This window comes from Chiloscyllium plagiosum, unplaced genomic scaffold (genome assembly GCF_037043375.1).
Source record: "Chiloscyllium plagiosum isolate Xiang-an unplaced genomic scaffold, Cpla_swu_hap1 HiC_scaffold_25, whole genome shotgun sequence".
Classification (NCBI taxonomy): Eukaryota; Metazoa; Chordata; class Chondrichthyes; order Orectolobiformes; family Hemiscylliidae; genus Chiloscyllium; species Chiloscyllium plagiosum.
The window spans coordinates 51,400,072-51,423,008 of record NW_028270163.1 but is presented as its reverse complement, the minus strand read 5'-3'; the positions used below and the strand labels follow the sequence as shown (position 1 = coordinate 51,423,008).

Here is a 22,937-nt window from a genome sequence, read left to right as displayed (position 1 = left end):
TGGAGGCGGAGAGGTCAAGAAGAAGACTGCAGGTCAGGAAGGCGGTGCCGGGCTGGAGGGATTCGGCTGAGACAAGGTGGGGGGAGGGGGGATGAAGAAACTGGTGAAGTCCAAGTTCATCCCCTGTGGTTGGAAGGTTCCCAGTCGGAAGATAAGACGCTCCTCCTCCGACCGTCGCGTTGTTGTGGTTTGGCGGTGGATGAGTCCAATGACCTGCATATCCTCGGTGGAGTGGGAGGGGGAGTTGAAATGCTGTGCTACAGGGTGGTTGGGTTGGTTCGTCCGGGTGGCCCAGAGGTGCTCTTTGAATCGCTCCGCAAGTAGGCGGCCTGTCTCCCCAATATAGAGGAGGCCACACCGGCTGCAGCGGATGCAGTAGATGATGTGGGTGGAGGTGCAGGTGAATCTGTGGCAGATATGGAAGTTTCCTTTGGGGCCTTGGAGAGAAGTGAGGGGGGAGGTGTGGGCGCAAGTGTTGCACCTCCTGCGGTTGCAAGGGAAGGTGCCGGGAGTGGAGGTTGGGTCGGTGGGGGGTGTGGATCTGACAAGGGAGTCGCGGAGGGAGTGGTCTCTACGGAAAGCTGATAGGGGAGGGGAGGGAAATATATCCTTGGTGCTGGGGTCTGTTTGGAGGTGGCGGAAGTGACGGCGGATGATGCGCTGTACATGGAGATTGGTGGGGTGGTAGGTGAGGACCAGTGGGGTTCTGTCCTGGTGGCGGTTGGAGGGGCGGGGCTCAAGGGCGGAGGAGCGGGAAGTGGAGGAGATGCGGTGGAGGGCACCGTCGACCACGTCGGGGGGGAAATTGCGGTCCTTGAAGAAGGAGGCCATCTGTGTTGTACGTATTTTGAACTGGTCCTCCTGGGAGCAGATGCGGCGGAGACGAAGGAATTGGCGCTACCTCGTGCTCCCACGAGGAGGTTGAACAGTTCATCCACTACACTAACACCTTCCACCCCGACCTCAAATTCACCTGGACAGTCTCGGACTCCTCCCTCCCCTTCCTAGACCTTTCTGTTTCTATCTCAGGCGACCGAATCAACACGGACATCTACTACAAACCAACCGACTCGCACAGCTACCTGGACTACACCTCTTCCCATCCTGCCCCCTGTAAAAACGCCATCCCATTCTCCGAATTCCTTCGTCTCCGCCGCATCTGCTCCCAGGAGGACCAGTTCAAAATACGTACAACACAGATGGCCTCCTTCTTCAAGGACCGCAATTTCCCCCCCGACGTGGTCGACGGTGCCCTCCACCGCATCTCCTCCACTTCCCGCTCCTCCGCCCTTGAGCCCCGCCCCTCCAACCGCCACCAGGACAGAACCCCACTGGTCCTCACCTACCACCCCACCAATCTCCATGTACAGCGCATCATCCGCCGTCACTTCCGCCACCTCCAAACAGACCCCAGCACCAAGGATATATTTCCCTCCCCTCCCCTATCAGCTTTCCGTAGAGACCACTCCCTCCGCGACTCCCTTGTCAGATCCACACCCCCCACCGACCCAACCTCCACTCCCGGCACCTTCCCTTGCAACCGCAGGAGGTGCAACACTTGCGCCCACACCTCCCCCCTCACTTCTCTCCAAGGCCCCAAAGGAAACTTCCATATCCGCCACAGATTCACCTGCACCTCCACCCACATCATCTACTGCATCCGCTGCAGCCGGTGTGGCCTCCTCTATATTGGGGAGACAGGCCGCCTACTTGCGGAGCGATTCAGAGAGCACCTCTGGGCCACCCGGACGAACCAACCCAACCACCCTGTAGCACAGCATTTCAACTCCCCCTCCCACTCCACCGAGGATATGCAGGTCATTGGACTCATCCACCGCCAAACCACAACAACGCGACGGTCGGAGGAGGAGCGTCTTATCTTCCGACTGGGAACCTTCCAACCACAGGGGATGAACTTGGACTTCACCAGTTTCTTCATCCCCCCTCCCCCCACCTTGTCTCAGCCGAATCCCTCCAGCCCGGCACCGCCTTCCTGACCTGCAGTCTTCTTCTTGACCTCTCCGCCTCCATCCTACTCCGACCTATCACCCTCACCTTGACCTCTTTCCACCTATCACATTTCCAACGCCCCTCCTCCAAGTCCCTCCTCCCTACCTTTTATCTTCTCCTGCTGAACACTCTCTGCTCATTCCTGAAGAAGGGCCTGTGCCCGAAACATCGAATCTCCTGTTCCCTGGATGCTGCCTGACCTGCTGTGCTGTTCCAGCAATAAAGTTTCAACTACATATGAACTTGCCATAATAATTCATCAACCCAAGGAAAGACTTAACCTCTGGTACAGACATTGGACTTGGGGAATTTTTGGTCACCCTCACTTTATCTTCCAAGGCGTGTAACTTGGTTTTGTCAATACTGCAACCCCAGTAGGTCACTTTCAATGCCGTGGACACACATGTTTTCCCTTTTAAGGGGTACACCCACCTGGGAGAAATATCTAAGGGCTATGCCCAAATTCTCGAAGTGCTCTTTCTTAATCTTCCTTGTTACTAACACTTCATCTAGATAAATAGTGACCTGGGGTGGACCTTGTAAAATGTTCTCCATCATCTACTGAAAAATTACACAGGCTGACGATACCCATATGGCAGACTGGTATATTGGTACAAACCCTTATGGATATTAATTGTGGCGTTCTCTGGGAATCATCATCGAACTGCAATTACAGGTACTCTTGGCTCATGTCCAGTTTCATGAAGCACAGCGCCTCCTGCCAGCTTTGCATATAAATCCTCTCTGTGAGGGATCGGGTCTTTACCCAGCTGTGAAAGGCAGCTTACCTATTGTTTAAAATCCCCACAAAAGTGAACCGAGTCATGTAATGTCCTCCAAGCTCACCGGGCTTCACAGTATGATCACTGCCGCTCAGGATTGGTTTGATGATTCCTTTGCTTCCCAGCCTACTGAGTTCTGCCTCTACATTTGCCAGTCAGGCAATGGCACTGAGCGGGCCTTGTGGAATCATGGAATTGCTTTCTGGTCAACATGTTAGGTGGCCTTGGCTTGTTTGATAGTCCCTAGACTTTCCTGAAAGCTTCAGAGTACTTAATTAGGAATTCACTAAGGTAGCCACCTTCTAATTGAAAATGTCAAGTCAATCAACGTGAATCTTTCTCAACCAAATTCACCCAATCAGGTTTGGGCCCAAGCATTTTACTCCAGTCAGTGGTATCTGAACCAGCTGCTTCTTATACCAGACCGGAACCTAAGTTGTACCCTTATTCAGTCGGGGTTCCCTGGTATAAGTTCTCACTCTGGCTGAGGTCTTGCACAAACTTAAGGATTGGAGTCCACAGTGAATTTAGTTAAAGACTAGTTCTGCAATCACTGATATAACTGCGCCAGTATCAACCTTCATTCAAAACAGGTAACCATTTAACCAGACACTTATTTTGATTTGTTTTGATTTGGATGTTGCTGTTCCATTTTGGACCTTGCTGTTAAATTTAACTCCTCCAAGCCAGACGTAGATGGGCTTTCCAGGTTATGCACTCTCCCGGATACCAGTCAATGAGTTCTCTTACTCAATTCAGGCCTAGTCGGCCTCTTTTGCTGTCTCGAGTCCGCATACTGGCAGCAACTACAATGGCTTGCTAGCTCGATCCTGAAGAAAGTGTTGACCATTTGGCTGAGGCTTGGCTTCATTTTGGGATTTTGCTGTGAATTGATCTGGAGTTCCTCTGTTCAAGATGTGTCCTGAGTGAGGCTATGCAATTGCCTTCACTCATGTAATGTCCTCCAAGCTCAGTCAGACTGATGAGAGTGTTCACTTTCATTAGAATATCCTGGAACTCATATGCTCAACTTGTTGCATTTTCTAATGACAAAGTCAGTTTTGGTTCCTGTTTGAAGTCCAGTTGGGCTTCAACTAGTAGGCGCTTTTGCATTGTTACATCATTAATCCCACATACCAAATGGTCTCTCAGCATCTCATTAAGGGTCAGACCAAAGTCACATGCCTCTGCCAGTCATCTTAACTCGTCAAAAATTCTCTCATGGATCCGCCTGGTTCTTGAACTGCTGCGTAAAGTCAATAGCATCTCAAAATTAGAGGAGGCTCGGGACTGTAATATTTCTTAACTAAATTCACCAACTCTTGAACGGTTTTAATGATGGGTGCCTCAGGAAACATCAGACACCTAATAACTGAAAAAGCTGCAGGTCTACAAGCTGGTGGTGATGGGGAAACCAAAGGGTCCCACAACTAGAATTGAGACCTTCCTGGACCCGGTGAGATCAGATCACTGTAGAAGATGGCATAATATTATTGGGAGCAAGGGTGATTGTCCTGAGCAAAGGTCGCTGCCAGATACGGGCTGAATTTCACCAGGGGTTTCCAGAATGAAGCTTAGCAGTAAGTTATGTCTGCTGGCTAGGATTGGATGCTACATTGGTGGGACAGTGCCCAGAGTGCCAACAGGGACAAAAGTTGTCTCCTACATTTGTGGGAATGGCCGGATAAACCCTGCCAGTCCTTTCATGGGCTCTATGTTTTTAATAATTGTGGACGCTCATTCGAAGTGGTTAGACATGCATAGACTTCATTTGTCATTCCTGAAGAAGGGCTTATGCCTGAAACGTCGATTCTCCTGCTCCTCGGATGCTGCGTGGCCTGCTGTGTTTTACCAGCACCACACTTTTCAACTTCATTTGTCAAACACAGGGATGATGATTGAAAAGTTGTGAGCATCTTTTGCAATAAATGCACTCCCGGAGGTTTTGGTCACAGATAACGGGCCATCTTTTACCAGCAGGAAATCTGAATATTTCCTAAAGTTGATTGGCATTCGGCATGTAAGGACAGCTCCATAATATCCATTGTCCAATGGTCTAAGCTTTGAAGGCAGGCTTAAAGAAACAGCCTACAGCTTCACTCATTACCAAACTGTTGTGGTTCCTGTTGACTGTAGGACTACCCCTCACACAACTACAGGGACAGCTCCAGCATCCTTCCTGCTTAGGGTGTCTAGTCCTGTCTAGACCTGTCTAGTCCTGCTCGAATTTTGTAGGTTTCTATGAGCTAATCCTACATTCTCCTAAACTTCAGTGAACATAGTGTGAACTGATCAAGTATCTCTTCATACATCAGTCCTGCCATGTCAGGAATTAATCTGGTAATTAGTCTTTGTTGCATTCCCTCCATAGGCAAATCATCCTTCCTCGGATAAGGAAAACAAAACTGTGCACAATAGATTAGATTAGATCACTTACAGTGTGGAAACAGGCCCTTCGGCCCAACAAGTCCACACCGACCCGCCGAAGCGCAACCCACCCATACCCCTACATTTACCCCTTTAACCTAACACTACGGGCAATTTAGCATGGCCAATTCATCTAACCTGCACATCTTTGTGACTGTGGGAGGAAACCGGAGCACCCGGAGGAAACCCACGCAGACACGGGGAGAATGTGCAAATTCCACACAGTCAGTCGCCTGAGTCGGGAATTGAACCCGGGTCTCTGGCGCTGTGAGGCAGCAGTGCTAAATACTCCAAATGTGGTCTCAACAAAGTTCTTTACATTCCTGATGAAGGCCTTATGCCCGAAACATTGATTCTCTTGCTCCTTGGATGCTGCCTGACCTGCTGAGCTTTTCCAGCTCCACACTTTTTGACCCTTTAATACTGCAGCAAGACATTCCTGTTCCTGTTATAAAGGAGTAATTATCACTCTCTTAGGATCAACGTAAGAGAAATAGTGGTGGAGTTAGCAGGTTGTGGGGAGAGAACAATCTATGTTTGGTCCCTATATGGAAAACGTCTGCCATTACCAAGTCACCCTTTATTTATCCGTGCATAGTACATGACACTGACCCTGCCAGCTCCAAGCTGGATCCTACCGTGAATAGAACACCTGACACTTTTTTTTATCAGTTCTCCAAGAATCCCGGACTGTGCCAGATTAATAGCCCCAGTCAGGGAACTCTATTCTACGAGGGTTACTTGGCTGAATTCATTCTAATCACTACATCAGGGCAACAGTCTGGTAAATCCTTCTGTACTCTCTCCAATTTAATATTATCCTTCCTTTAGTATGGCGATCAGAACCGCACACAGCTCTCCAAAAGTGTCCTCACCAACATCCTGTACACCCATAACATAATGTCCCAATTCCTATACTCAATGGTCTAAGCAATGAAGGCAAGTGCACTAAATGCCTTTTTTTTTAAGATTAGATTACATTACAGTGTGGAAACAGGCCCTTTGGCCCAACAAGTCCACACCGACCCGCCGAAGCGCAACCCACCCATACCCCTACATTTTACCCCTTACCTAACACTACAGACAATTTAGCATGGCCAATTCACCTGACCTGCACATCTTTGGACTGTGGGAGGAAACCGGAGCACCCGGAGGAAACCCACGCAGACACGGGGAGAACGTGCAAACTCCACACAGTCAGTCGCCTGAGGCGGGAATTGAACCCGGGTCTCTGGCGCTGTGAGGCAGCAGTGCTAACCACTATGCCACCGTGCCGCCCTTCTTAGCTACTCTGTCCAACTGTGATGCAGCTTTCAAAGAACACCTAGGTCTCTTTGTTCAACAACATTACCTAGGGCCCTACCATTAACTGTATAAATCCTGCCCTAATTTTACCAAAATGCAATACCTCGCATTTATTCTAATTAAACTGTATCTGCCACTCCTCAGCCCATTGGCCCAATTGATCAAGATCCCTTTGTAATCTTAGATAACCTTCTTCACTGTTGACTAAACCACCGATTTTGGTATCATCTGAAAACTTACTAACCATGCCTCCTAAATTCTCATCCAAACAACAGTGGACCCAGCCCCATTTCCTGCAGAATGCTGCTGGTCACAGGCCTCCAGTCTGAACCTGGAATCTAAAGTTTCAAAAGAAAAGGATAATCCTGACTAAATCTAAAGCCTTCAGGAGATAAGGTATGGGCCCAGCTTCGAGGGAATTGAAGCCTTTCTAAGGCCTTTCCTGTCAAGCAACTACTTCCCATAATCCTCTGTGACCTTCTACATGTAGTGAACTCTAAGAAGCAGTAGGACATGGGAAGGTGGTAGAGTAAACCAGGACCATTTGCTGTTCTATCTGTTCATTTCCAGTGAGCAGGGAAGGAGTTGTTCTGAAGGAAAATTCCAGTTTGAGCCAGTAATTGGGAACAGACCTTACCATTAAAACCGCCCCTCAGTCTCAGTCGTGATCCAGCCTGAATTTGGATGAGATTGTGAATTAAATTCTCGGCTAGGATCTTTGAATCGTGGCTACGTTGGGGAAATGTTTGCTGTAGCAATTCTGTATTATGTAGAATCCTACTCCCACTCCACAGATTTTGCAGCCATGATTTAAAGATTAATTAATTATCTGTTTATTGTCCCCTGCTATCCCTGTCATGTCAGGTCACTACTATACATTCTCCTGAAAAATATCATTTTCCACAGAGAGTATATTGTAAGTGGCAATATTTTTATAACATTTCTGAGGCAAGTATTGTTACATGCTTGTCCAAAGTAATAGCACAGTTTTTCAAAGCATCTCAAAAACATAATAGTAATTTGTAAACGGTAGATCAGTTGGGCCAATCAGCCAAGGAGTGGCAGATAGAGTTTAATTTAGATAAATGTGAGGTGTTGCATTTTGGTAAGGCAAACAAGGGCAGAATTATGCAGTTAGTTATAGGGCCTTGGGGAGTGTTGCTGAACAAAGGAACCTAGGGATGCAGCCACATAGTTCCTTGAAAGTGGAGTCGCAAGTAGACAGGGTGGTGAGGAAGGCGTTTGGCACGCTCGCCTTCATTGGTCAGTGCACTGAGTATAGGAGTTGAGATGTCATGTTGTGGCTGTACAGGACATTGGTTAGGCCACTTTGGACCAGTGTTCAATGCTGGTCTCCGTGCTATTGGAAAGATGTTGTCAAACTTGAAAGTGTTCAGAATAGATTTATTTAAGATTATTTAAACATTATAAAAACAACATTTTCTTGATAATTACAAAGTAGCTTTTACCTGCAGTGGAACAAAAGAAAGTATTTCTGTGACTATTTCATAAAAGCTGAATGTTCCCATTGCCTTACTATAGTCCTTCTGGATGTGACCTTTTTTCAGAAAGTTGCGGTCCATCAAATTTAACTGATTGCATTTCCAGATGATTTCCCACGCAGCAAAGGGAGAAGGCCTCCAAATTATAGCAATGCAAATATGTAAGGAAACTCCATTTGGTACTGCTCCTTGAAATATTCTCCACATCATTGACATGTTATTCTCTTATCCTTTCAAAATGACCAAAGGTTTGTCTGAGCTTCTTTAGTTGGAGCAGACGGTGCTGACACTGAGGAACAGTGCAGTAGCTAAAATCCAAGCCACCGGGACTGGTATTTCAACTTGAGATGTCACTGCTTAAAGAGAACACAGTAATTGTCATTTTGAACATCCATGATTAGACAAGTGAAGTTGTGATTTAATTATTGACAGAGTAAACAACTTCGCAGCAAACTAAGATGAAGGGAGGGACTTTGTGGTGGCAATTAAAGTCTGGATCACTGGACGAAATCTTTGAGGAGAAAGTGAGGTCTGCAGATGCTGGAGATCAGAGCTGAAAATGTGTTGCTGGAAAAGCGCAGCAGGTCAGGCAGCATCCAGGGAACAGGAGAATCGACATTTCGGGCATAAGCCCTTCCTGAAGAAGGGCTTATGCCCGAAACGTCGATTCTCCTGTTCCCTGGATGCTGCCTGACCTGCTGCGCTTTTCCAGCAACACATTTTCATCACTGGACAAAAGGTTGGTGAGATCCCAGCATTGCATTGTTTTCAAGAGGGCCTGCTGTTTCAAGCACCATCAGGCACTTTATGGAGAATTCCTGTCTACAATTAGAAGTAGATAGGCAGGAAGCTGGAAGAACTCAGCAAGCCAGGTAGGAGCAGGAGGTAGAGAAGTCAACGTTTCGGGTATAATGCTTTTTCAGGACCTGAAATGTTACACCTGAAACGTCGGCTTCTCCGCCTCCTGGTGCTGCCTGGCTTGCTGTGTTCTTCCAGCCTCCTGCCTGCCTACTTCGGATTCCGGCATCTGCAGTGGTTTTGTCCCTCGCCAATCAGAGGCCAGCAGCTCTTCTGTTCTCAGCAACACTATAGCAAAGCGGTGGCTGCTGTTGGGACTGCACTGCTCCTAGCCTCAGATTGTGGAGTGATGCCAGGAAGTGGGACCCATCTTCTGATGTCAAAACCTTCACAATGGATACTGAGTACTATAAAACAAGGGATCCCCGCCCTCCTAGGAGCATAACAGCAATAATGCCACAGTTTCCTGTTTTCAACATGCTGATTCCCCTGTCCACCTCTGGGTTAAAACCAGCAATAGGATAAGCCCTTAAGGATCTCATTTGGCAGTGAGGCAGGAATGCCATTTGTGCCACAGTCTCATTTCGGGTGAAGGTGGGTGTCCCACTCGCCAATCCCCACCTGATTAAATAATCCTCACCACCGCCAAAATCATGAGAGTACTCAAAATTTCCACCCGAAGTGGTGATTAAAGAGCAAATGTGTTGTATATATTGGTAAAAGTTAGAATAAGCTACAGGGAAAGAAAAAAGTCATTTTAATTCACACAACCCTTTTGATGATGTTAGGACATCCTAAAGATTTTCACAACAACAAGGGGCTTTTGTTGTAGTCTTTGTTCTAATCTGGAGAATCATACACAAACGCATTACTGGTCAAGAGTTATGGATATTTGGAAAATGTCTTTTGTCTCGCTGGGGCCATGTTTTCAACTTATTGTAAACTTTTCAAAGTATATTTATAAAGTAATAAAGTATGCACATTCAGGAACTCTTCATAAGTTTGAATGTATAACATGTTGAAATTAAAATAGAACAACATTTTCTATTGTGACCAATCATTGCTATTTACTTTTCATTGCAGTCACACAGTTAAAAGTTTCAAGTGCTGATAGTTGTACTGTGGTAAGTACAACTGTGCTATGCTATGCTATGCTGTGCTATTTCATTCACTTCTAATCTGTATAATTTACACTTCCTGTGTGAGAAGGTGGTAGCATCTGCTAAACATCTGAGGTTTCACATATGCGCTATTAACCTTCTTTCAAAACCACAGTAAGTGCACCAAGTTTTCTTTATTTGAACAATTCTATGAATTTATATTATGTATATTGTTCTCTTCACTGTTCAATTAATGCCACTCATCTGCTCTTGCATTGTTTAGAGTCATAGAATCATAGACGTTCCAGGGAGTTGGGAGGTCATGTTGCGACTGTACAGGACATTGGTTAGGCCACTTTTGGAATATTGTGTGCAATTCTGATCTCCCTATTATCGGAAGATGTTGTGAAACTCGGAAGTGTTCAGAAAAGATTTACAAGGATGTTGCCAAGATTGGAGGGTTTGAGCTATATGGAGAGGCTGAATAGACTGGGGCTATTTTCCCTGGAGCATCGGAGGCTGAGGGATGACCTTATAGAAGTTTGTAAAATCATGAGGGGCATGGATAGGCAAATAGACAAAGTCTTTTCCCTGGGGTAGAGGAGTCCAGAACGAGAGGGCATAGGTTTAGGATGAGAGGGAAAGGCTTTAAAAGGGACCTAAAGGGCAACGATTTCATGCAGAGGGTGGTGCGTGTTCGGAATGAGTTGCCAGAGGAAGTGGTGGAGGCTGATACAATAGCAGCATTTAAAAGGCATCTGGATGGGTATATGAATAGGAAGGGTTTAGAGGCATATGGGCCAAGAGCTGGCAAATGGGACCAGATTAGGTTAGGGTATCTGGTCATCATGGATGAGTTGGACCGAAGGGCGTTTCTGCGCTGTACATCTCTATGATTCTAAGTACTGCTTTTGTCCTTTCAGCTAATGCATTTCACATTGCATAAAAAACAAAAAATATTATCTTTATTTATCTCCTGGAACTTTTTTTTGCCAATTGTCTTTAATCTGTGTCTCTGGTTACTGACCATCCTCCAGGGAAAGTTTTCCAAATCGATATTGTCAAAACTGCATAGAATGAGCGTTGGTCAGTGGGCAGGTAAATGTACTCAAGCAAGATGTCGGGGTCACTGTGCTCAGGTCAGAGGGCAGGGTCACGGTGCTCGGGTCAGAGTGTGTGGTCACTGTGCATAGGTCAGAGGGTGGGGTCACTGTGATCAGGACAGAGGGCGGGGTCACTGTGCCCGGATCAGATGGTGGAGTCATGTGCACAGGTCAGAGAGTGGGGTCACTGTGCTCGGGTCAGATGGTGGAGTCATGTGCACAGGTCAGAGAGTGGGGTCACTGTGCTCGGGTCAGATGGTGGAGTCATGTGCACAGGTCAGAGAGTGGGGTCACTGTGCTCGGGTCAGATGGTGGAGTCATGTGCACAGGTCAGAGGGTGGGGTCACTGTGCATGGATTAGAGGGTGATGTCACTGTGCTCAGGTCAGAGAGCGATGTCACTGTGCTCGAGTCAGAGGACGGTTACAATATGTTGGTCAAAGGGTGGGGTCACTGTGCAGGGTTCTGTGTGTAGGTCAGGGGGCAGGGTCACTGTGCTCTGGTCAGGGGCGGAATCACTGTGTTCAGGTCAGAAGTCAGAATTATCTTTCTCGGGTCAGGGTGCGGGGGTCACTGTGCTCAGATCAGGGGGTTGGGTTACTGTGCTTGGGTCAGGGAGTAGGGTCACTATACTTGGGTCAGAGGGGAACATCGTTGTGCTCAGGTCAGGGAGCAGGGTTAGTGTGCACAGGTCCGGGCAGGGTCACTGTGCTCTGGTCAGGGGGCAAGGTCACTGCTCGGGACAGTGGTCAGGGTTACTGAGCCTGGATCAGAGGGTGGGATTACTGTGCATGGGTCAGATGGGTGATGGTCCATGTCAGGAGCATCACTGTGTCCGTGTTTCCCTTATCTGGCCCTGAGGATCAGCAGGAAAGGCCTCAGGCAGCCTGCCTGTATTTTAACCTAGTGTGATCCATAAGTTGCCAATTAATGGCAACTTAAAGGCTTCATTTTGTCTGTGCTGTCATTTTACCTGCGTCAGGGCGTGCTGCACCCAGGCTGGTAGCTAGCTGCAGGGGTTGGGCAAGAAGTGGAACTGTGGAGCCATGTGCCCTTCGGAGCAGCTTTTAAAGTCAGGTGTTCCCCTCAATTTGGGGGGGAGGAGGGGGTGGTGGGGGTAGCGGTGGGACGGGGCACGCCTCTCACTGAAGCAATTAAACCTGCTCTTTGCAGTGGCAGACCTTTGACATAATCATTCACAATTGCTTGGGCAGCTTTGCCTTTGTAGAAAAAGCTTAAGAAAAAAGAATTACTTAAAACTACATATAGACTGCAATTTAAAGGGATGAGCCATTTAAAGGTAAATAATGGAGGCAAAAATTCCTTAGTTTGCACAGAATTTTTGAACAGCTGAGAACCCAAGCAAGGTGCCAGTCAATCCTTCTGGTGGGCAGGGACCTTGATATAAGTCCCAATACTTTGAGCTGTTGAATAGGACTGAGAGTCTGGAAGTTGGGAATTTTCCTTCTCACTTTATACCAGGTTAACCAGAATCTTATAGTTGCACATTGGGATGGAGAGCTGAAATAGTGCGAGCCTCTGACCTTCTCACTGCTTTGAATTGACATTCAACAGTTTCCGGGAAGCGAAACTGCACCGAGCCCGCTGCAGTTATTCACTCCAGTTTTTAGTTTGCATTACAAATCTCATTTAAAGGATATCTGGCTGGTGATAAGCTAAGCAGCAGGTAATGTTCAGGAATATTTATTGCATGCATGAAAATAGAGGAAATTCCCTTCAGTCTTCGCCTGCTCCACTGCTATAACTTCAGTAGGAATCCAGAGACCAGGCGAAACAATGAGGAAACATGGTTGGAGCAAATCCAGCTCCACTATACTCTTTGGTTCCTGACTCAAACAACAGCGCTCAGTTTAGACCATTTTTAGGCTACGCATTTATAGATGGTTCAAAGTTAAACACAGTGGCTGTCCTGGGATGGGGTGGGGAGAATTTCGGGGGGAGGGTGGAGTGGGCTAAGGTGCATTGGTCTTTAAAATGCCACAAACAAGTACGGAAAATTACCCAGCACCCTAATGGCATGCTGGCCTTTATATCTGGAGGACTGAAGTGCAGTTAACAAAACCCTGGTTAGATCCCACTTGGATTACTGTGAGCAGACCTGGGAACCACACCTTAGGAAGGATGTATTGACCTTGGAGCAATTGCACAAAGTTTACGAGAGTGATGTCTGGTCCTATATCAGACTTACCTGTTACTGTCACTTGGCTTTTTATATTTCGAGATACACTCTTCCATCTCGCCATGCACCCATATTTTCCTGTATCAGTTACATTTGCTGTTTTAGAAAATACCGTAGAGTTTGTAATTTCTGCGTGTATTGGAGTTGTGTCCTTCATAATGATTAATTGAGGTTTGACATGAGGAAGCAAAAGTGTAACTCTGCATTTAATGGTGAAGTGAGCTCCTTCAATTATTCTATTTGATGGTTCAATTTCAAATTCTGGATCTGAAAATGGATCTGAAATATAAGGTAGATGTTGTGAGTAAATAATGAAAGCGGTGTCAGATATTACATAATTAATGCCTTTAACACATTGCTTTCCTGTTAGCTCATTCTGTACCACTTTTTGGCTGGTGAGCCTTTCTTTTGATCTTTGGTAGCTGAGCAGAGCTGCTGATTTTCCTTTCTGTGTAGAAATGAAGGCATTCCTAGGCCCTGAAAATTAATCTGAGCCATAACACTTATGGGTTAAGTGGAAGGACACCTAATTTGCAATGGCACAGATGGAGCTGGAAAATCTGGTGAATGGTGGGGTTGGCATGGGAGTGGGTCTCAGTCTGTGGGGGAAAAGAAGTCTGCCACATTTATACACCCAGTAGCATTGTTATAGTTCCTCTACCCTCTATGTCAGGATCTCTATTGCTAACCTGACCAGCTCCAACCTTGCTGGGGCTTGCTTCTGCATATGTACATTTAACTTGGTGAATCACTACAGGCACATTACGAGGTAGGGTAGTGGAAAAGGTCAGTGCAGTGTGTCTTCATGTCTGGAGCTGCTTGCTACCACAAAAATTAAAAAAAGAATATTACCTGGGAGAAATAGTGGAGAATTAGAGAGACATTTCTGCATAAAGCAGAGAGAAAGAATGGGATTCTTGGACTGCAATCCTCGGTTTTCCCAATAAATTTCTTCCAGATTCATTGGAACAATGTCAAATTGAAGGCCACATTGCAGGACTAGCACAAGGCAGATTTAAGTTGGGCAGACCACAAAGCAAAGGAGGTCTTAACAGTATTTTTAATCAAAATGCAAAGTCTTGCTGGTGTTAGCTTTGTATCTGTGGCATGTTTGGCTGCACTAATGACCTGAAATTCTGTAACACTTCAGGTTACCATCACTCTCTAAATGTGCATACAGCAGCAACAGGAGCTGCATTCATCAAAACAACTGGAGTATTTTCTATCCCACTTCAGATTTCTGCCCTCGATGATGGACAGTCTCTGTGGAGGTAGGAGGTGAATTACTTGCTGCAGAGCCCTTTGTCTCTCACCTACTCTGACAGCCAGTGAATGTATATGGATAGTCCAGGTGACTTTCTAATAAAGGGATACACCAAAATGTTGACAGTTGGTATTCAACATTGGTAAACCTGCTGAACATCAAAGGGAGATGGTTCCATCTCTTGTTGGAGATAGTCATTACCTGGAGTTTATATGACATGAACGTTAACTCCATTTGTCAGCCTAAGCCTGAATGTTTTCCAGGTCTAGTTACATGCATTGACTGCTTAAGCATGCAAGGAGTTAAGAATAGTCTTGAACTCTGTACAAACATCAGATAATGTCCCAATCCCACATCCTCTATTCTTTGAAGATTCTATCAATTTCCTGTGAGAATTATAGCAAGCAGAATACCTGCAGAATATTTGGGCCATCATATTTAAATACTTTAATGTACAGTTTTCTTGGGTTTTATTTCTTTGTTTGGCTATTTCACTGTCTGGAGTATAAGGATGGAGTTATACAAACCCTGGTTAGATCCCACTTGGATTACTGTGAGCAGATCTGGGAACCACATCTTAGGAAGGATATATTGACCTTGGAGCGATTGCACAAGGTTTACAAGAATGATGCCTGGACTACTCCGGTTCCTATATCAGACTTACCTGTCACTGTCACTTGTCTTTTTACAGTTCAAGATATCTCATCATGCACCCAGATTTTCCTGTGTCAGTTACATTTGCTGTTTTAGAAAATACCACAGAGCTAGTATTTCCTATTCTAATTGGAGTTGTATCCTTTATAATGATTAATTGAGATTTGACATGAGGAAGCAAAGATGTAACTCTGCATTTAATGGTGAATTTATCTCCTTCAACTATTTTATTTGATGGTTCAATTTCAAATTCTGGATTTGAAAATGGATCTGAAATATAAAGTAGATGTTGTGAGTAAATAATGAAAGCAGTGTCAGATATTACATAATTAATGCCTTTAACACATTGCTTTCCTGTTAGCTCATTCTGTACCACTTTTTGGCTGGTGAGCCTTTCTTTTGATCTTTGGTAGCTGAGGAGAGCTGCTGATTTTCCTTTCTGTGTAGAAATGAAGGCATTCCTAGGCCCTGAAAATTAATCTGAGCCATAACACTTATGGGTTAAGTGGAAGGACACCTAATTTGCAATGGCACAGATGGAGCTGGAAAATCTGGTGAATGGTGGGGTTGGCATGGGAGTGTGTCTCAGTCTGTGGGAGAAAGTAGTCTGCCACGTTTATACACTGCCACATAAATAAAAAAAACAAGAATATTAACTGGGAGAAAGAGTGGAGAATTAGAGAGACATTTCTGCTTAAAGTGGAGAGAAAGAATGGGATTCTTGGACTGCAATCCTCAGTTTTCCCAATAAATGTCTTCCAGATTCATTGGATCGATGTCAAATATAAGGCCACATTGCAGGACTAGCACATTTCACTGGCTTGCCCCTGGAGTTACAGGAGGAGACTAGGAGGATGATTGTGGAATTTTGGACCTTTTGCTGTACATAGATTTACAATAATTGAAGCAGTATTTATAAATCTTCAGATATTTCACGATACCCAAACTAACTTACTTTGTACTGAGAGCTGTACTACTTCACTGTGCTTTGAGACACTCCTGGCTGCAGGCACTTCGATTGTACAACTATAGTTTTTCTCTGTATCTGTTGTCACCCTCAGTTGGTGTGTCACTGTTTTGTTTTTGCTTGAATTTTCATGGAGACGCACTGGGTTCAGTCCATTTTTATATGTGTAGAATATGAATGTCAGAGGAGGAATTTCCTCAGATGTACAGCACAACTCAGTTGAATCTCCCAGAATCACCTCCATTGGATGTATGGTGAATACAGGTGTCTGTAAATTTCCTGGGGTATACAAACAGGGAATAATAAAATCATTTTTATCTATAGACAAATAAGAAAGTAAAATAAGTTAATCTAGCCTTCTCAACAGTCCATATTCTGCACTTCCATGAACCATTTTCTCATGCTATATAGCGGTAAATGCCATTCAGCCTAGCTGATCCATGTTAGTATTTTTGCTTCTCACAAGCCTTTTCCATTTTTCATCACCTGACCTCCATCAACACATTCCATTCCTTCATGTATTTATTTAGTTTTGTCTTAAGAACACACACTCTACCTTTTTCTCTGATCTGGAGGTGCCAGTATTGGAGGTGCCAGTCAGAAATCACATAACACCAGGTTACAGTCCAATAGGTTTAATTGAAATCACAAGCTTTTGGAGTGCAGCTCCTTAGTATAGATAATTCCACATTCTTACCACTCTCTGGATAAAGAGGTTTCTCTATTGGAATTTTTTTGTACTACATTTTAGTTTAAAATGTAAGGAAATTTTAATATTAAAAATAGGATTTTTAATGTTCTCCAGTTCTAGTTTCTGCTTACAAAGGAAACAACATTATGTCTAGTTTATCAAACTTTTCATAAACTTAATAGCTTCTATCGGGTAAACTTTTTCTAGATAAATAAATGCCAGCCTGTTAAATCTTTTCGGAAAGGAATGTCATCTCATTTTTGATATCACTCCATTAAATTTTGTTTTGCACTTTCTTCTGTGCCTTTTTGTCACAGTATTCCAAGAATGATCTAACCAAGAGCCCATACTATAACTTCTCTGCTTTATAATTTGATTCCTCTAGAACCTAACTCGTCTATTTTGTTTGCTTTTTTCTTATTCATGGGATTTCAATGGTGTATTGCCTGTCTCTAATTGCCTTTAAGAAGATAGACCTAAGTCACCACCTTGAATGTAAATGAGCAGCTTGGGCACTTCAGAAGCCAGTTAAGAATCAATCACATCGCTGATGGTTTTGAGTCACATTTAGGCCAGGTTGGATAAATAAGACAGATTTGTTTTCATTAAAAATATCAGTGAGCAACAATCTGGTATTTTCAGGTCCACCATTATTAAAATTAGAATTTGTTCCAGATTTATTTCATTAATTGAAATTAAATGGAGTTACAATGTTGTTCTCCTTTACATATTGGTAAGGATAATAGTCATAGAGATGTACAGCATAGACACAGACCCTTCGGTCCAACTCATCCATAGCGACCAGATATCCCAACCCAATCTAGTCCCATTGGCCAGCACTTGGCCCATACCTCTCTAAATCCTTCCTATTCATATACCCATCCAGATGTCTTTTAAATGTTGTAATTATACCGGCTTCCACCACTTCCTCTGGCAGCTCATTCTATACATGCACCACCCTCTGCATGATTTGTATGAAATGAAAAGGCTGATCCCTAAACTGCTCAAAATCGCGAGGTGTTTATATGAAGCAGTTGAGAGGGAGAAATTGTTCTTATTGGCAGAAGGATTGAGAAACAAAGGGCACAGATTTAAAACAATAACAAAAAGAACCTAAAGTAATTGAAGAGCCATTTTAAATTGCAAGAAGTCACGTTCTGAAAAGTACTGCCGTTCAAAGCTATGAACTGGAAAAAGATCTCAAGGGCAACATACTGCAGGGCTGTGTGGAAAGGCAGGAAATGGAACTGTATAAATTATTTCTACAGTGAACTAACTTGGGGGAATTCAGAAGATTTTGTTCAATTACAATTTCATTATTTCAACAGGCTGATTGGCCTCCATTTGTGCTCTAACATTTCTGTTTGTGAAACGGTTATTTCTCTTTGTTCACTGCTTGTAGCAAAATCATGAACACGCTATTTATGAATGATTTATGATTGAATATAATATAGTCCACAGCATCCTCCCTTCTGTCATATGTATCTACAACAATAGTAAACAAAATTATCGATTGTGAAAGCCTTACTTAAGGTCATGTCATGGATCACGGAGGTGTTAGCTGTGGCTCAATCCAAAGTCTGTGTTCATTGTCAATGCCATCACTAAACAGTGCTGCAACAGTGCACGTGCAGATTTGAAGTGCCGTGTTACTGCAGGATGGAGTCAAACACCTCAGTGTTGGCACACTGTAATCAATTTTCTGAGCATCGTTATAGTATGGCAGATTGGAATGTTCAAATCCATGCCCAGTCCAATTGCTGACTTTTGATTGCAGCTGGAATAACAGTTTATATGAATCAGGAGAAAGATTTCCTTCACCAATGTCATCTTGACAAATGCATCATGGTGAAGAAGGCTCTGTTGCAACAGTGTGATGTGTGCACGTGCAGACAGTGACATCCATCTCTGCCAGCCACATTCACATTAGCAACACACTCTCCACAATCCAAAATGCGAAACCTCCAAACTTCAGCATTTTATCAGCGATTACTTTCCCCAGTGTTGGGTTCAAGCCCACTCCAATGCCTTGGACACACTATGTTGCTGGCAGCAGTGCAACACTAAAGAAATATTGTGTTTTGGAGTTGCCCCATTTGGATGAAATGTTAAATCAAGACCCTTTCTACCCTTCTGAGGTATCAGGTGGATATAAAAATAATCCTATGGCACATTCAACGAAGAGGAGAGGAGTTCTCCGTGATGTGGTACCCATCAACTGACAGCTCCAGCAGATGTTCAGCATAATTGGTTTGTGTTTTGATTCCACTTTTGGGTCCTATTTCAAAGTCTCTTCTGGTAAATTGTGGTCTGGTATATATTAGGAAGATGACAGACTGTAGTCTGACTCTGGTAGGTTTCTGCAAGGCTTATTTTATTTACAAATGTTACTGTGTATAGTATACTATAAAGGCTGTATGACTCTCTGGTTGACTGCTGCTATTTTATTCTCAGAGTCTAGTTGTTACAGCATCATTTATATTACTACCATATTATTCTACATCTCTCACCAAGTAGAGTCTCAATTTTATAGTAACATTGTTAAACCATTTTTTAAACTGTATTTTTAATTATTTGCCTTCTTACCATTAGTCCTGCCCATAAAGTCTGAACTTCATAAATCAAATGTTTGTGCTACTTCTCTCACTGATCTTATTCTTATGGCCACTGATTGAGGGGAAAGTTGTTCACTGACTGGATCACTGTTCTGACTGGCAATTGAGTGGAGACTTCCTGCTTGTATCATCATGGGTAAGTCCATGTGACAAATTACTATTTTTTTTTCACTGAAGAACGTCTTATTTCAAACACCAAAGTTCATATGTTGAATTAGGCGTCAAAGACTGTCAGAGCTATAGAAAGGTTTTATTGTAAATCTTTAGGACAGTACAAACATCAGTTACCATCGTTCCCTTCTGGTCATTTCTCTGTCATGATGTCTCCCCCCATCTCACAGAGCTGCAGGGGAAGAACTCAGCTTTTCCTTGTATAAAGAAACCCACTACCAATTGACCAATCATCAAGTGAACAAATAACAAACACTGCCTATGGGGGCAGTTAAGCAATAACAAAAAAAATCAAAAAACTGAGAGGAAAAGTTTTTTTTAACTTTAAGTGTTAGCCAATCACCCAATACAAACACCACCCACCAGGGGCAGTGTGACGATAACAACATCTAAGAAAGGGGAGCAAACAGGAAAGGGGATAAAATCAAAATAAGTTGTTGGGGGAGGGGGAGGTTGGAATAATGGACCCGAGCCCCCATGGTGCCTACATCTCCCTGAATGCTTTGTGGCTACTGGTGGATACTGCCTGCTCCCAACCTAAGGACAGCTGAGCACAATATAAACATGGAACAGAGGGAGATAACTTTACACCCACCATCAAGTTATCTAATCAGCCAGTGGAAGATATAGTATAAACTCAATCAGATGTGACTGTCCCAGGTGGGTCTTGAACCCAGGCCTTCTGACCTGAAAAACTCAACTCTATTTTTTTAAACCCACCACCAAATCACCCAGTTAACAAGTTTTTAAAAACCAACAATTTACTAGCAGTGTCCACCAGGTGTGGTGCTACAATAATGACAGTGAGGAAAAGGTAGGACAAGAGGTAGGGGACTGAACCAAAATAGTGTGGAGGGGGAGATAACGTACTCCAGGCCCTGTGGTACCCACTTCTCTCTAAATGCCACAAGAGTGTTGATGGACATCACTTGCTCCCTCTCCAAGGACATCTAGACACGAAGATAGCCATGGAAGAGAGGCAGGGTTAGAATTTGTGACCGTTAAGAACTTAGCGTTTTAGATTGTTTTAATCAACCTGTTCAGATATATTATGACAGACATGTGGGGCAGGTGGAATTTGATCTACAAGTAGGGACACTACTACTGACCCAAAGGGCCCTTACGGACTCAGCTCTTTTCTTTAATATTTTATAATCAACTTGTTGAAAGATATTAATACAAACCTCTGGAGCATGTGGGACTGGAATCCAGATTATCTGACACAGAAGTGGGGACACTATCACTGTATTCTTGCTCAAAGAAATATGAAGTTCAATGAGCATCACCTATCTGTCTCAATTCTGAAACTGATCCCTTTGATCTTTAAAACGTCCTGTATTTCTAACTCTGACAAATATGGTCCACTGGAATATCTCTGGAACTGATGAACTGCCAAAGGGAAGATGGTTAAAGCAGAATTGCTTCAATGGTGAAATGAATGTTGTTAACAGCCTGGCCTTCTGCTTGAGGAGTATCTGCCAAAACCTACTATTTGTGTCAAACTTGGTGAAGGTGCTGTTGGCAAGTTTTGCCAAACTGAAAACAGTAGATAGACTTCTGTCTGGACTGTTTCATTTAATTGCGTCAGGTTTACACAAAGTCTGAAGTGATTCATTCTGAGTCATTCAGCTTGGGATCCATCATGAACTTTGAACCTCAGCTAATTGGCTCTGTGATTGGTGGTACAATGCCTCCACGTAATTCTGTCCAGCTCTTCCATAATTCTGTCCAGTAATTTGTGTGGTTCCATCCTGGGAGTGTATATTTGTTTAGCACGTGGAAGCAACATAATGTAATATTCACGGTTGAGCCTACCAAACATTTGAAAGAGCTGTTCGAATTTAGACGAGATACTGTCCTATTATCTTGTTGCCAAATGTCATCTACTACTTCCAGTAAACATAGTTGTATACATGGATTTATGCTAAGGAATGGTGTTCTTTGATTGTGTAAAATGTCAAGTCTTACTGATCTCATTCTCCTTGTGACTGAGTGTGATGGTAATCTCACCCTTTACTTGAAGAGGTTGCCACATGAAACTGGCATTTTAATTCTTGGTGGCCTAATAGCAAATGAGGTTACCATGAAGGACTCTCTCTCTCAAGCTCTCCCATTGCCTGAGGTGTGATGAACCTAAGGTTAAAACACCATCAGTCATCTGGCTCTTTAATGTGACAGCAAGCCTATGAGTTGTAAGACTCGGATGACTTTATCTTTTTACTGCTTTAAGCCATTTCAAATGGTCAGCCAGGACTGTAACACCTGAACTTTGAATTATGTTTTGAATTCTTTAATATCCAGACTAATGAGACAGAATTTTTGATCTGGATTTTTTTAACTTAAAATCTGTATTCTTGATTGCTTCCTCATTTGCATTTCCTGAATTTTATAGTTTTCAAAGACATTTTCTTTGGTTTATTCCTTTATGTGTGTGTTTAGATTTGCAGGGCTATTTGAAGTGATTTGTCTTTTCACATTAGAAACACTCTGCATCCATGCTGGGCAATTGTGTCCTGTGTGGTGCTTTCGAGCTCCACAAGGTGAGTAACTCAAAATGGTGACTGCAGATTTTCCTAACTTTTTCCCCAAGAGTGTGAGAATGCTGCTTTTTGGCTTCCCTGCTAAAAGGCCCATCTGAAGCCTCAGTATTTCCAAAGATTATTGTCAAATTTTGTACATTTTATTCAACTTGCTTATTGTGCTGTAGTATTAGGCCAATGTTTATCTGCAAAAGCTCTGACAGCTTTGTATTGTGTACTCTGATGACAATTCAGTTATGATTGAGTTCATCCTTCCATGCTCTATACCCACAACAACTAACCTATGGATGTCTGTAAGAAACAACTTGATGGACCCCTCTGGCCTTTGGGATGTCTGGTTATGTCATGCTCACACAATTATGAGGTTCCATTTTGGGCAGAAGTGAGCATTGAATATAGGACAGCTTCAAAATCTGGAAGGTCTCTTCTATCACTCGTTATCTCATGAGGACATCATCTGCAATGCCCATTGCATGGGGGTATGTACTAATCTGGTGCTTCTGCTCATTGACATGTATAGCTGATGCAGTTCACTACCTCTGGAAATGCTTCTTCCACAATCCAACATTGTTGTCTCCTTGGACCACTGAAGTTCTCAATGGCTGTGGAAGGGACAGTGACACAATTAAGCAAAGCAGTTTCAGGGAAGATTTCATTATATTGTAAAATAGCGATTGTAACTTCTTTATTCAAAAAGATCTGTTAGTTTAACATCTTTCATAGGGAAGATATTGGAAGCTATTTTGAATCAATATTAGATTGGCACTTCATAACATTCAATGTAATCAGGCAGAGTCAACATGGTTTTC

General features: G+C 43.8%; 1 protein-coding gene and 1 long non-coding RNA gene across 7 annotated transcripts in view; one reads left to right on the top strand and one right to left on the bottom strand.

The window, feature by feature from the left end:
* Positions 1-7,911: 7,911 nt before the first annotated feature.
* LOC122562262 (platelet endothelial cell adhesion molecule-like) overlaps positions 7,912-22,937 on the bottom strand; it is a 30,128-nt gene continuing 15,102 nt past the window's right edge. Inside the window, exons 4-6 of one of the 3 annotated variants that reach the window (XM_043715033.2) lie at positions 16,100-16,390; positions 13,236-13,505; positions 7,912-8,379 (exon numbers count right to left, since the gene is read on the bottom strand). In XM_043715033.2, the coding sequence (XP_043570968.1) occupies positions 8,291-8,379; positions 13,236-13,505; positions 16,100-16,390 (650 nt within the window). In that variant the 3' untranslated portion in view covers positions 7,912-8,290. The other 2 variants (XM_043715032.2, XM_088000725.1) reach the window with 2 other exon arrangements.
* The window catches only part of LOC122562263 (uncharacterized), a 51,626-nt gene continuing 38,743 nt past the window's right edge, over positions 10,055-22,937 (top strand). For 2 of the 4 annotated variants that reach the window (XR_006315269.2, XR_015761437.1), the window contains exon 1: positions 18,476-19,553. This is a non-coding gene — a long non-coding RNA (uncharacterized LOC122562263). Of the gene's footprint in view, positions 10,099-14,376; positions 14,498-18,475; positions 19,554-22,937 lie in introns of those variants that run through there. The other 2 variants (XR_015761435.1, XR_015761436.1) reach the window with 2 other exon arrangements.